Source organism: Spermophilus citellus (genome assembly GCF_964194105.1).
Source record: "Spermophilus citellus genome assembly, chromosome: 8".
Taxonomy (NCBI): Eukaryota; Metazoa; Chordata; class Mammalia; order Rodentia; family Sciuridae; genus Spermophilus; species Spermophilus citellus.
In genome coordinates, this window is record NC_138189.1 from 101,015,264 (window position 1) to 101,029,356 (window position 14,093).

General features: G+C 36.4%; 1 protein-coding gene across 1 annotated transcript in view; it reads right to left on the reverse strand.

The window, feature by feature from the left end:
* Positions 1-14,093, reverse strand: part of ARHGEF38 (Rho guanine nucleotide exchange factor 38) — a gene marked incomplete at its 3' end in the record, with an annotated part of 128,937 nt that overhangs the window by 66,039 nt on the left and 48,805 nt on the right. The window contains exon 3 of the mRNA XM_081304786.1: positions 4,312-4,435. Within this exon, the coding sequence (XP_081160912.1) occupies positions 4,312-4,435 (124 nt within the window). The remainder of the gene's footprint in view (positions 1-4,311; positions 4,436-14,093) is intronic.

Sequence of the window (14,093 nt, forward strand, 5' to 3'; positions counted from 1 at the left end):
GTTTTACAGATAGAAAGTCAACTGCTGATATCAGCTACCACCCACTGTGGGGTGCATCCTGAGACACTGGGACTATTTTGATCCAGAGACCCTTAAGAAGAAGAGATTGATTTTCACTTGTCATTTTTGCATGGCTTCAATATGAATTTTGGGATAAAGAGAAATAGCCCCTCAATGGAAGTCTAAACTATAATTCTATCCCAATTCGATTCCTTTTGCAGAAAAGAAGGAAAATGGTCAGAAGTCCACTAGGTATAGGCTTTGTTTTTACTGGGCAATCAAAAAGATTTATGTGCTCAGTAGGACATTGGTGATTTCCTTATAGCAATTATGAGTCAAGACATTGTTGGCCTAGGGGATCCCCCCAAACTATACCTTCCTCCCTCTCAACAGTGCATTTCACACTCATATCTGTCAAAACCTAACTCTCCCACTCTCCCTCTGTACCCACCATCCCTTCCTACTGCTCTCACTCCCCCATCCTGGTTTGACTCATCATAAACCTATCTCCAGATTATGCCCATTACAAGAAACAAATGGGAAATTTGGGTCAGATTACAGATGCCTTTTTCTATGCTAGATCTAAAACAAATAGAATAGGCTTTGGGGACGTTTTCTTATGATCCTGATAAGTATATAGAAGGATTGCAACATTTAACCCAGGCTTTTGATCTAACCTGGAGAGATATAACAGTAATTTTGAGTCAAACTCTAACAGACACAGAGAGACATCTGGTGACAGTAGCTGCTGGGGCTTTTGGGATTGATTTACTTATTACTAACACTATATACCCTGTGGGTTCTTCAGCTATTCCAACTGAGTACCCTAAGGGAATTATGATGAATCATCTGGCAGGTGGCATAGGGATCACATGATCATTTGTTTCATGGCAGAACTTAGAAACCTATTGATTACATGAAATTGACCACTATCGATCAGGAGTTAGAGGAAAACCCCATGACTTTTCTAGAAAAAGTGAAGTAAGCCTTAGTAAAATCTACACGTTTAGGTCTTACATCTCTTGAAGGCAACATATTTTAAAAGATAAATTCAGTATTCAATCCATCTCAGATAATGGAAATAAATTACAAAAATTGGCAATGGACCCTGGGGCTTCTCTTGATGATCTACTCCAGGTAGTCTCCCAGGTTCTTTTATAACTGAGACTGAAAGGAAACTTTGAGGAACCAGCTAAAGGAGAAAAAGAGAGGCAAGAGATGGGTGCAATTATTGGCTGCAGTTCTTAGAGGGCACCCATTTCCTCTTCTGTGGGACCCTTGTGCCCCTAAAGATGTCTGTCATCAGGACACTGGAAGAAAAATTGCAGTATTAAGGGCAGGCTTCCAAAGACTCCTTGCCATATATTTGGCAGGAGAGTCTTCTGGAAAGCTGATTTCCCTGAGGACAAAAAGGGCCTCACAGATCAGATATTCTCCAAATGATGGCCTAAGAATAAGGATACCTTCAGAACCAGCTAGTGCCCCCAAACAGTCACCATCAGTGGGGCAGAACTGAGGGTAAAATTGGAGGTAAGAAATGGGGCCATTCAATTCCTTGTAGATACCAACCCTACCTATATAGTGTTTTAACCTCTTTCCCTGAACACCTTTCTGCTTATTCCTGCTTGGTAGTGGAAATCAGTGAAATACCCAAGGTAAGACATTTTACTCATCTTTGTTGCAGTTGGGAAGATATAATATTCACTCATTCTTTTTTGGTAATGGCTGAATATCCCACTCCAATATTGGGTCATGATATCTTAACCAACTTAGGAGCTTGTCTAAGTTTTTCACTCAAGGCACTGTGTTCTTTTCTTTTGGTGTTTTCAGTAGTTGAACAATCAATTGACACAACCCTGTTGGGTTTCTCCCTACAAGGGAATGACTAGATAAATGACAATCTTTAATGATAGAACAAAAGGAGGAAACATATGCATTACAAACCACTACTCATGCAGCTTTTAAATTATGGCCTGAAATAAGATTTTGTCACACCCAAGTCATGGAAAAAGCTTCACTTTCTAAACCAATTTCCAAGCTTTTGCAATCATTAAGGCCCATTTGAGCCAATACACTCTTCATCTTCCACTATCAATGCCAGAATATCAAAGATATAAGGATGGTTACTATCAAATTTGGGATGGATATATATGGCTTATGCACACCATAGGACAAAATCAGAAGTCCCCAATCTGTTGGGAAGAATGCAATCACACTTACAAATGACTAATTCCACATGACAGTTAGGATGAACACCAGAATCTCAATGTCAACATAGTGTGATTTTACAGGCTGATGATTGGTTTGGGACTAACTGGTTCCTCAAGCCTGGAATTAGATGGCCAGCACCCAGTTGGACCATTGGATATGTGGTTCAACTCATGGCCCTAGATTCCTCCATGCTGGATGGGAAGATGTACTATTGGGTATTAAAGGATGCAAGGGAGGTGGGCCCCCCAAATAGGATAACCTACAAACCTCCCCAATCTCAAGCATAGACGGGGATGGTCTGTTTCTCATTGGAATGATCATTTAGCTTCACTGTTTATCTCACAAATTGGTCTAGAGAATATAATCTGACCATTTATCCCATGCAGCTCTCCATGACACTGAGAAAGGTGGCACTCATAAGAAAAGCTGTTTTACAAAACTGAGTGGCCTTGGATGTTCTCACGGTAGCTCAGGGTGGTACTTGTGCCATCATTCAGACAGAATGTCGTGTTTATATTCCTGACAACTTTGAACTCAATTCCTCAAATATTTGCACTTTCAAATAGATCCTGTGTCCTTCCTGTCCTTGTCATGAGGACAACTTTTAGTTCATGGTTTTATGGAACTTCCTTGTGGAGGAAATTGCTAGTATCTATAGTCATTCTCAAATTCATTGGTGTATTTGGACATTGCTGTGTCTATTTTTTTCTATCAATCTTATTCTAATACTTAGGGTTTTTTTTTTGTTGTTGTTGTTGTTTTTCTCATAGGGCATCCGCCTCCCAAATTGTTTACAATCTGTTTCTACTAAATCAGAGATTTACTGTGGTTTCCTGGATAGGTCTTACTCATAATCCAGACCATTTCACTGACAGAGAATATTTGGGATACCTACTCTGTAGGCCTCTGCCCCTATTCAGCAGAAAGTAGCTAATGATCTGACTTCATTGCCCCTATTCCTAAAGTGAATTAGGGTCTCCAATCCTTGAGAGGGGGAAATCTTAAGTAGTAGTTACTAATAAACAGTGAAATGCAAGATCATGGTTTTTCTTTAAATTACTTTTAAGGCAAATGGGTCATCATATAACTTGTAAAAAATAAAAATCAGGTGTACAGACATGTACATTTAAAAGTGGCCAATTTCATGCCACTTTTAAACTTTTATTTCTAGTAACAAAAAGGACATAGTCAATAAAAATATAAGTTGTATGTTTGTGTCTATGTCTGTATATTTCAAAGAAAGGATTCCATCAAACTGATGACAACGGTTATTTATGGGGAAGACAGTGGCTTTGGAGAGGTATATAAAGAGAACTTTCATCCTTACTTTAGGTACTCCTCAAATGTTTTGCTGTTCTTATATTGAGTGTATATTGTTTTATATTACTTATATATTATTGAGTGTATATTGTTTATATTGTATATTATGTGTGAAATAGAAAAGCGTTAGTTTTTTTTAGAAGAATTCCTAGTCTCAGATATACAAACCAAGAACTTCAAGGAATTTTTGGGAATGTCCAAGAAAGGGAAAGAATTAAAATTTGTCTCAAATTCACATGAGCTTGCAGTTATTTTTAAAGATTTTACCAGAGTAAGAAAATGACTGTATCTAAGACTATTTGAGAGTAAAAGGGAAAAGAATTGAAAAAACAGAAACCCGTGTAGTTTTTTTATAAATCATATAAACTTCCCAAGTAAAAGATTTACTATTTAAAAATCAATCAATTCATAAGCATAAGATTTGAAAACATTGTGGCTAAAACCAGTAAAGCTATTAAAAGATTTAATTCTTTAAGGATCAAGTAAGTGTTAGCCATAAAACAAAATGAAAGAACATCTGGAAGGCAAAGAGGTTGAAAGATTGGAAATTAAAAAGCAAATTGTATGCTTAGTGCTACTGAGGGACTTCAGCAAATGGATATGAACCCATTTGAAAATAAATACAGAGTTTGTGTAATTACAATGAGCCGAAGATGGATTTAGCATTTATATATCTCCTGGGAAGCTTTGTGAGTTAGCAACATAAAACCAAAGTACCGTGAGGTTATTAAAATATTACTTCCTGTTGTATCATAGAACCTGAGAAGAGAATAAACATACCGATTACTTGTGTGGCTGGTTCCACATCAGTTGTGGCCTCTTCCAACAAGGACAGCAGCTTGGCTGATATCTGATGCACAGATTCAATGTTGCTAAACAAACTCTCCACATCCAGCCTGTCAATCTGAAGAAACACAAATATTGAGTACCAGCTGATGGAAAGAAAAGCCTTCTATGTAGGCTGCTTTCTTCTATAAACAGTAAGCATTAGATTTGCCAGTACATGCTGCCTTATTAACCATTTCTGTAAACATTTTGGATTCAGAATTTCTAGAATAGATGTGCAGTTTTTCATTCTGGAAATTGAGATGGTGCTCTGTTATTTTTGTCTTTAAGTATGTAGAATTGAGAGTACAGCTACATAGCCTGATAAAAACCAGAATGGGAAGAAGATTTAGTCCTAACTGGTATTCTTAATTAATGCCCTTTAGGAAGATATATACCGGTGTGTATAAATTTAGAATATTTTGCTGCTTTCAAAACAGAAGACAAATCTTACCCTTGTCAAGTAACTATGTTCAGAGCTATTTTTAAACCATACATCTTCTAAAAGTGATGACAAATAGATGGGCTGGATTGCTTCTGGTTCTTTTCCTTAGAAATAAATGTGAATGGAAATATTCACCAAACATATACCATTTAAGGATTTATCATATTTGTAATTTCACGTACACCCTCAAAATCATTCTTTCGATCAGTGTAATATTCCTAGATCTTATAGACAGTGCTTATAATAACGGATAATTATTAATTTATCCATTCTTTCATCAAACATTTCCCGAGCATCTTCTAGTTACTGAGAATTGGAATAGAAGGCAGACTCTATCAAAGGTAGCAGCTGATTAGTAGTGGGACAGCCAACTATCCTGTGCCATTTCAGTGTGGTGAGATATATGCCTGATTTTGGTGGATCTGATTCAGAATTCATCCCTTGAGTCAGATCTCCTTCCATGGTCAAATAGTGCTTATTCAGGGCATCACTGCACTGGTGCAAGCTCCACCAGGCACAGCAGGGAATAGGAGTGGGTACTATTTACCCATAACTTATTGTTCCTGAGGTCATCAGTGAACAACTTAGTCATCAATAATTGGGGAGTTCAGGTAAGGAAAAGGGGCTGATGAACTAAGGGAAATTAGGAACAAGATGTATAAGATAAAATCAAGACCTGGAGGAATTCCGGAGCTAAAGACCAACGACTTCAACCTCTTTCCCATGCTTTCAGAATAACTTTCTCAGGTATGCTAGGTCTATTTGAGGGGAGGAAATGTGAGAAATATGCTTACCTGTGAGAAACACACTCACTTAACCCAAACCCAAAGAATGGGCTCTGAGACACAAGGTACAGCAAAAAAAAAAAGTGAAACTTTAATGACAATCTTGCAAGATCAGGTTTCCTGATCTTTCATCAACATGGCGACGGGCGCAGAGAGATCAAGTCTCTGACCTCTTCAGCTGTGCAGGCATAGGGAGTCGTAAACTGTCTAAATGCTGTTTGCTCAGGATCACTAGGCAATACTGAGCTGATGTGGATCTGGGGCGAACAGTCTGGGCCTCTCAGAACACACACTGAGCCCGGATCGGCTGAATTCAAGCTCCCGTTCGCCTGCTTCCCGCAGACAAACAGCTGTGACTCAGCACTAATCCATCCGGCTGACACAACTGGTCAGCCCTTCTGATCCTACGGAGGTAAATGCCAACCGAGCCTTCATAGGTAGTGGCCACAGGATTGAAACAGGGCTTGGGAGAGACAGTCAGGACCCACCGGTTGCATTGGTCACCCGGCAAAGGGAAACAAACTGTCGCCATTTGCAAGAGATACCACCATGGCAGAGAACTGACGTCATCAGACTGCAGCGGAGGAGATAACTTCATTGAAACCTGCGGCTACAGGTGTGTAATCCCCTAGCCTTCCTTCTCCTTAAGGCCTTAAGGGCCCCTCCCAGCTCTCCTGTAAGGGCCCCTCCCAGCTCTCCCTTGAGCGCGATAACCAGACGGAGGGAATCAGAAGTGGCGCGGGACCCACGGCGCGGAACTCCCGGCTACCGCTCCCACCAGTGCTGACAACTGAGGTCTCTTGCACCAGCTTCGGGGGGCATGGCTACTGGAGGGCAAGTAAAATTCCCTGAGGATTCTCAGCCCCAAGCTCTACAAACTTAGGGTCTGAGGGAATGGCAAACAGGGAAAGTGTGCCCAGTCGTTCATGAAAACAGGGCTCCCGGGAGCAGCAGACCTGGCCTGTAGCCAGTATTGTGGTGAGCATCACCGGTGAGAGGGGCCTGGCTAGAGGAAAAGTGGGGAAGTGACTAGACACAAGAGGAGGCCCTAGGCACTCAGGATTGGAGACTCGCCCAGTCTGGGAGGAGCTGCTGCACAGTGATTGGTTCCCGCGTATTGACAGGAGAAATTGGCCTGGTGGGCACAGCGCCACCTACTGGAAGAGAAGTTAATCAAACTCTAAGACTGCATTTATTAGTTTTTTTTTTTTTTCGATTTGGGTTTTTTTTTTCATTTTCATTTTTCTTTCTTGTTGTTTTTTAAATTTAAAAATTTTTTTTTTAATTTTTTCTTCTAATTTTAATCTTTATTATTATTATTTTTTTTTAATTTTTTTCTTTTTTATTTCCTATTTTTTTCTTCTTTTGTCTTTTCATTTCTTTTCAATTTTCTTATTCCCCCTTCCTTGAATTCTACCTGCTTACTCTCATTCTCTTTAGTGACTTCTTCCCTATCCTTCTAATACCTTTCCTCCCAAGCATCAAATAAATTTATAGGAGTAAACAGTAACTCAGCAGTCAAACAGAACAAGAAGTAACATGAGCAGCATGAAAAAGCAAGGAAGAAAAGGAGTACAAACAATGCAGGACAGCCTAAATATTCAGGAGGACCTAGAGTCATCAGAAAAATGGTCATATAAAGAACTCAAGGAACACCTTAGACAGATGGAATGGAACCTTAAAGAGGATATGAGACAGCACATCCAAACAGTGAAAGAACACATTGAAAATGAATTACATAAACAGATAAAAGAAGAAGTTAAGCATCTTTATCAGGAGATAGAGATTATAAAAAAATCAAACAATAATTCTAGAAATGAAGGAAACTATAAACCAAATTAAAAACTCAAATGAGAGTATCACTAACAGAGTGGAGCAAGTAGAAGCCAGAACGTCAGATAATGAAGACAAAATATATAATCTTGAAAACAGTCTAGCCAACTCAGAAAGGCAGGTAAAAAATCACGAGAAAAACATCCAAGAGATATGGGATAACATAAAAAAAACCAAACTTAAGAGTCATTGGGATAGAGGAAGGTATAGAGATTCAAACCAAGGGAATGAGTAACCTGCTGAATGAAATAATTACAGAAAACTTTCCAGAAATAAAAAAGGAAATGGATATACAAATTGTAGATGCATACAGGACACCTAGCATACAAAATCACAGTAGACCAACGCCAAGACACATTGTTATGAAGATATCCAATATATAGAACAAAGAGAAAGTATTAAAAGCTACATTCGCCCTCCCCCCTCCCCGATTCCTCATTGGCTCAGTACTATGGGATACATAGTCTTCCCAAACATAACTAGACTTTACTATATCCTATTGGGTTATTTAAAGAAATAAAGCTTTAGTTTTCCCCATCTCCCTTTGTTCTCTTATGGTGGGAACTTCTTCTGAAGGTGAATTTTGACATGTACACAGATCTTACTTCTTTAAGTAAGAACTATTTCTTAACCGACAATTCCTATCTCTATTGGTCCATTACCCCACCTCCTGTTTGCCAAGGGGCTGTTCAGGCGTGTGAACTTTGGATCTGCTGCTTCCATAGGCTATGGTGCTATTGTGTGAGTTAACTGCTTGTAACTTTCCATTCAGTTCTATTTCCCCTATTGCTGACTTCTTTACACCCCAATTATTATTACACCCTCTTATGGCTAAATACTGTATTCTGAAAATGGACCACCGAACTTTCTATTTCTCACAGAAGGAGTCTATTCTTTTTTTTTTTAATCCCATCCCTTTTTTGACATTGGCCCATCTATTGTTCTTCATATTGGACACATATTATTTTGGTAAGGATATTTTGTCATTGAAATTAGAAGACTGACTTCAGATTCCACCTTTTAAAAACATGCAATTAGATCATGCTAAACACATTTTTTTAACCATCTTGAAAAATTTCTCACTTTCCTATCATCAACCCTGTCCTAAAGATGGCTCCCAGTCTCATTTATAACCAAACCCATATGGCTGTATGCAACAATTTATTTCAATATTGGATTGGAAAACTTATTTTTTCACTATTTTAAGTATTCTAAAATTATCTGTATCTGCATAATAATCAATACATTATTATCTCTGTTGACTCTTAGGGTTCTTACTTCATTGACTCCCCAAATGTTCCTTCAACTAAACATTCACTTTAAGAGAAAAGAGCATATGTGACTCTTTTGCCTGAAATGTAGGGATATTCAGCACTTCTAGTTTCTATATTAGGAAGTATATCTAAAAACTATACAAAATATCTAAAAGCATATAATGGTAATGACTCTTGTTAATTACCACTTATGAAATTGTCTTTTAATGATAACTTGCTTGTATTTTAATTTAATGATAATCATTAGCTTAACATTTAATGATAATTAATTATCAATTGTTCGGAAGTCACATATTTTTGCCTACCAATGATTTAACACACTAAAAGAATTGCCTTCTGGGTAGTAATTAAATTCACAAAGGTGTAACTTTGCATAGGCCATATGTTTTCCAAAACTTGTGTAGAAATCAAGTTTTTGTACATTGATTTGCTTTAAATATACTGGCTCTTTATTTCTTCAAGTCACTTCTAAAATGATTCCTTCTAAGTGTGAAATTTTATCTCCTAATTTACTCACTTTATAAGGTAGAATATTAAATGTGGTTTATATAATATATCCCTATTATTATTTCATTTTGTTGTGGACACTTTATTCTGCAGACTTGAAGTGCTTCATATTTATTATTTCTCACATTACTCCAACTTCTCTGGAGAGTGTGAACCAGTTTGAAGATAGGAAAACTAACGCAAAGCCAAAACAGGTATAATACTCAAAATTATGCAAGAAGCTCAAGACAGAGTTAGGACAGGAAATTGACCTTTTAGTTCTATTCCTTAATCCACTATCAGCACTACTTTGCCATCTCTATTTCAACTGTTTTGGTTTGTTGCTAATTTTCTTACCAACTTGTTATTTCCTCAAATTTATTACCCAAGGTCACTATTCTGCATATCTAATTTGGATTATAAATCCATTTAGCATTAATCTAAATTCTACATCCTATCTATAATCTTAGCTCAGTGCAAAAAATACTAAGTAACAAAAATTTAAGTTTTAATTCCATTTCTTCCTGAAGGACAGAAAGGATTAAAACATCAATTGGCCTGGTTTCAATCATATCACCATGGGCCCATGGGGATTCTGTGAATCATAAAATGAATGCACATCAAGTCACTGCTGTTCTGAGGAACAAACAAATGTCTGGTCCAAATAGGCTTTTAAAACTGACAGATGATTTTATGATTACTGACATAAATCAAGGAAACACACATATATATTTATTAATCATTTACTAGAAATAAGCAATGCTCTAAGAGCTTAAAAGTTGAATTATATTTTAAGTGGATTAAAAGTTAGTTTTTGAAAAGGACTTAGTGTAAGTATACGCTATTCTAGGCCAAATCAATATATAGTAATTCAGACTTCACCAAAAAAAAAAAAAAGAAGGTCAGTGTTTACACTAAAAATTTAATTAGTTGCTTTATGAAAGTATTCATCATGAAATATACTGCAAATGACAAGTTTTCATTACATTTAAATAATGACTAGATTTTAAAATTAGGTGGCATGATGCCTCCAGCTTTGTTCTTTTGCTTAGGATTGCTCTGGCTGTTCCGAGTCTTTCTAGTTTCCATAAAATTTCTAGGACTTTTTTCTATCTCTTTGAAAAATGTCTTCAAAATTTTGATATAAATTGCATTGAATCTGTAGGGTGCTTCGGGTCATATGGATATTTTAACAAGATTATTTCCCAGTTCAAAAACACATGATATCCTCCATTTTTCTGAGACTTCTTCAAATTTTTTCATTAATATTTTGATATATAAAACTACTATAAAGCTATAGTACTCAAACCAGCATGGCACGGGCATAAAACTAGATGAAGAGATTAATAGAACAAAATAAAAAACCCAGAAGTAAATCCACACACTTATGCTACATTGATTTTCAATGAAGGTGCCAAGGACACACAATGAGGAAAGGACAATCTCTTTAATAAATTGTGGTGAGGAAACTAGCTGTCCACATGCAAAAGACTGAAAGTGGACCCTTTTCTAACACTACATACAAAAAATCAACTCAAAATGGATTAAAAATTTATACATAAGATCTAAAATGGTAAAATCATTGGGGGAAAAATCAGAGAAAAGCTCTGTGACATTGGTTTGAGTATTAACGCACAAATATATATTTTTGGTACCAGAGGTTGAACCCAGAGGTGCTTAGTCACTGAATCACATCCCCAGCCACTTTTTATTATTTTTTTTTTATTTTGATACAGGGTCTTGCTAAGTGCTTAGGGCCTTGCCAAGTTGCTGAGTCTGGCTTTGAACTTTTGGTCTTCCTGCCTCAGCTTCCCAAGCCACTCTGATTACAGGTGTGCACCACTGTGCCTGACTGATATTTTTGGATAGATTCAAAAGCATAGACAACAAAAGTAAAAATAAATGAGATTACATCAAACTAAAAAGCTTCTGCACAACAAAGAAAATAATCATCACAGTAAAGAGACAATCTATGGAATGGAAGAATGTATGTGCAAACCCTACATCCTAAAGGGGTTAATGTCCCAAATACACAAGGGCTCAACCATACCATATCACTAGTAAGGAAAATGGACAAAAGGCCTGAGTAGATATCTCTTAAAAGAAAACATTCATGTCCAATAAGAATATGAAAAAATGCTCAATATAAATCATCAGGAAAACACAAATTAAAAACACAATAAAATAGCACTTCACACCTGTTAGAATTTCTATTATCAAAAAGACAAGGATGTGATGAAAAGAATATCTTTGTACTTTGGAGGTCAAAGTGTAAATTAGTGTAGCCATTGTAGAGAACAGTAGGGAGATTTATCAAAAATTAAAAATAGAACTGCTCTATGATCTAAATTCCTCTACTGAATCAATATCCAAAGAAACTGAAATAAGAATGTCAAAGAAACATCTGTACTCTCATGTTTATAGTAGCATTATTCACAATAGCCAAGATATGCAGTCACCCTAACTGTCCATCTGGATGAATGGATAGAGAAAACGTGGTACAGCTATATAATAGAATTTTATTCAACCTGTAAAAAGAAGAAAATCCTGCTATTTTGACAACATTGATGAACTTGGAAGACATTATTTTAAGTAAAATAAGCCAAATATAGAAAACAAATACTGCATGAATCTCACTTATATGTGGAATGTAAAGCGATCAAATTATAGAAACAGAGAGTAAAATGATAATTACCAGATGCCGAAGCCTGGAAGCCTTCAAGGAAATGTTGGTAAAAAGCAAAATTTTAGTTAGATAGGAGGAATACATTCAAGAGATCTATTGTACATTACAGTAACTGAAGTTAATATATTGTATACTTGAAAATTGCTGAGAGTAGATTTTAAGTGGTTTCACTACAGATACAAATACAAATACAAAGATAAATAGATGAGGTAATACATATGCTAAATTGCTTTATTTATGAATTTCACAATGTATGCATATATCAAAACATCATGTGATCTACTACAGATATTCTATTTTTCCTTGTCAATTAAAATGTAAATTTTTGAATCACTGACTTTATAGTAATATGCATACAAAAATTCCTGGATATAAGAGTATAAGCAAAGGAAAACATACTCATAAAATTACATTAATTTAAAGGTATAATCCTTGGTACAAAATTATTTTGTCCTCCATGAGAATCTTACTTGAATTTTCCTACATTTACATTCCATCCTAACGTTTTTGGTTAGCTCAAAAATGCTTTGCCTTTATGTAACTTTCAAACATTCTACCCATCTGAAATGGAATCAGGTAATAATAGTGTTTTTCCAGGAGTTTTGCCCAACTTTGTCCCTTCTTTGCATTTTGGGGGGCCAGGGGCAGGAAGACTATGGCTTTTTATCTTTATCTGATCCTGTCAGAATTTCAGTCATAGTGCCTTGCTCTCTTCCCCATTCCCTACAGAGGTGGGCATGGGACCTAGCTAACTGATCCATGCATCCCTAACTGTGCAATTAGTAATTAGTCTAAGATGAGCAGATTCCCAGGCAGAAGCAATAAAAATCTTCACTGACTTTTAATAAAGGTTACATAGGACCTGGGCTGTAATCCTAAGTATGTGCTATGTTCTTAATGATTGTGTGTCCCCACCCACCCTGCCTTGAATTCATATGTTAAAATCCTACTCCTGCACCCCTAAACCCCACAAGGCAATAGTACTGGGTGGGTGGGACTTTGGGTGGTGATTAAGTTGTAGGTGCAGAGTTCTCATGACCCTTATAAAAGAGACCTGAGAAAAACCCTTTTGCACCTCTTGCCATGTGAGGTTATGGCTAAAAGAGAGTTTCCTAGAAGTGGCCCATCACCAGACATTGAATCTACTGGCACCTTAATCCTGGACTTCCCAAGCTTGCAGGATGGTGATAAATAAATTTCTGTTGTTTAAGCTATCTAGTTTACAGCATTTAGTTATAAGAGTCCAAAAGAACAAGTCAGTATGTAAGTTTTTGTCTTCAGTAGTCATCTTTATGTAGAACTCGACTATTATAAAGTGAACACAGAGGAAAACCAAGCCTGATGACATCGCGGTAAGCCCCTGGATCTAGACTTGCCTAAAGAAAAACATTCGTATTACATAAGCCACTAAATTGCATTTTTAAATTTAATCTAATTTGAATTTGTTACCTACAACCAAAAGAAGACTAATACACTTTTAATTCTAGCAAAAATCTTACTTCCTCCAGGAAATATTTTCTGCTGTTTTGTTAGAATTAAATGCTCCCTCTCCCACCCATTCATAACTCTTTTAAAATTATTATTTTAATTATACAAATTTATGTGGTACCATGTAATAATTTGATGTTTCTATCCAATGCATAATGAACAATTCAGGAAATGTAGTTAACATTTCCATCTCCTGGAACATTTTTTTTTCAAATTTTTTGATCAATATGTGACAATTTGTATCTTAGTACATTCATGGAGCACAGTGTAATACTTCGATACAGGTATGCTGTATATACCAAATAGGGGTAATTGACATCCACCTCCTTATCATTGCTTTGTGCTTGGAGACTTTGAACTCCTCTCTTCTAGTTACTCATAAAATATATAATGGGTATTGTGAACTGTAGTGCCCCCACTGTCTGTAGAACCCTAGAACTAATTACTTCTATGACTGTGTCTAGGTACTCATTAACCAACCTTCCATTACTCCTTTCATTCATTTACTCTAGTAAAAACTTTTATTCATCAACACCTTTTTTAACATCCACCTATGAGAAAACATGCAGAATTTGTCTTTCTATGTCTTATTTGTTTTACTTAACATAAAGTCCTCCAGTTTTATTCATTTTTCTGCAAATGATGGGATAGCATTATTTTATTTTATTTTATTTTTGAGAGAAAGAGAGAGAGAGAGATTTAATATTTATTATTTTAGTTTTCGGCGGACACACATCTTT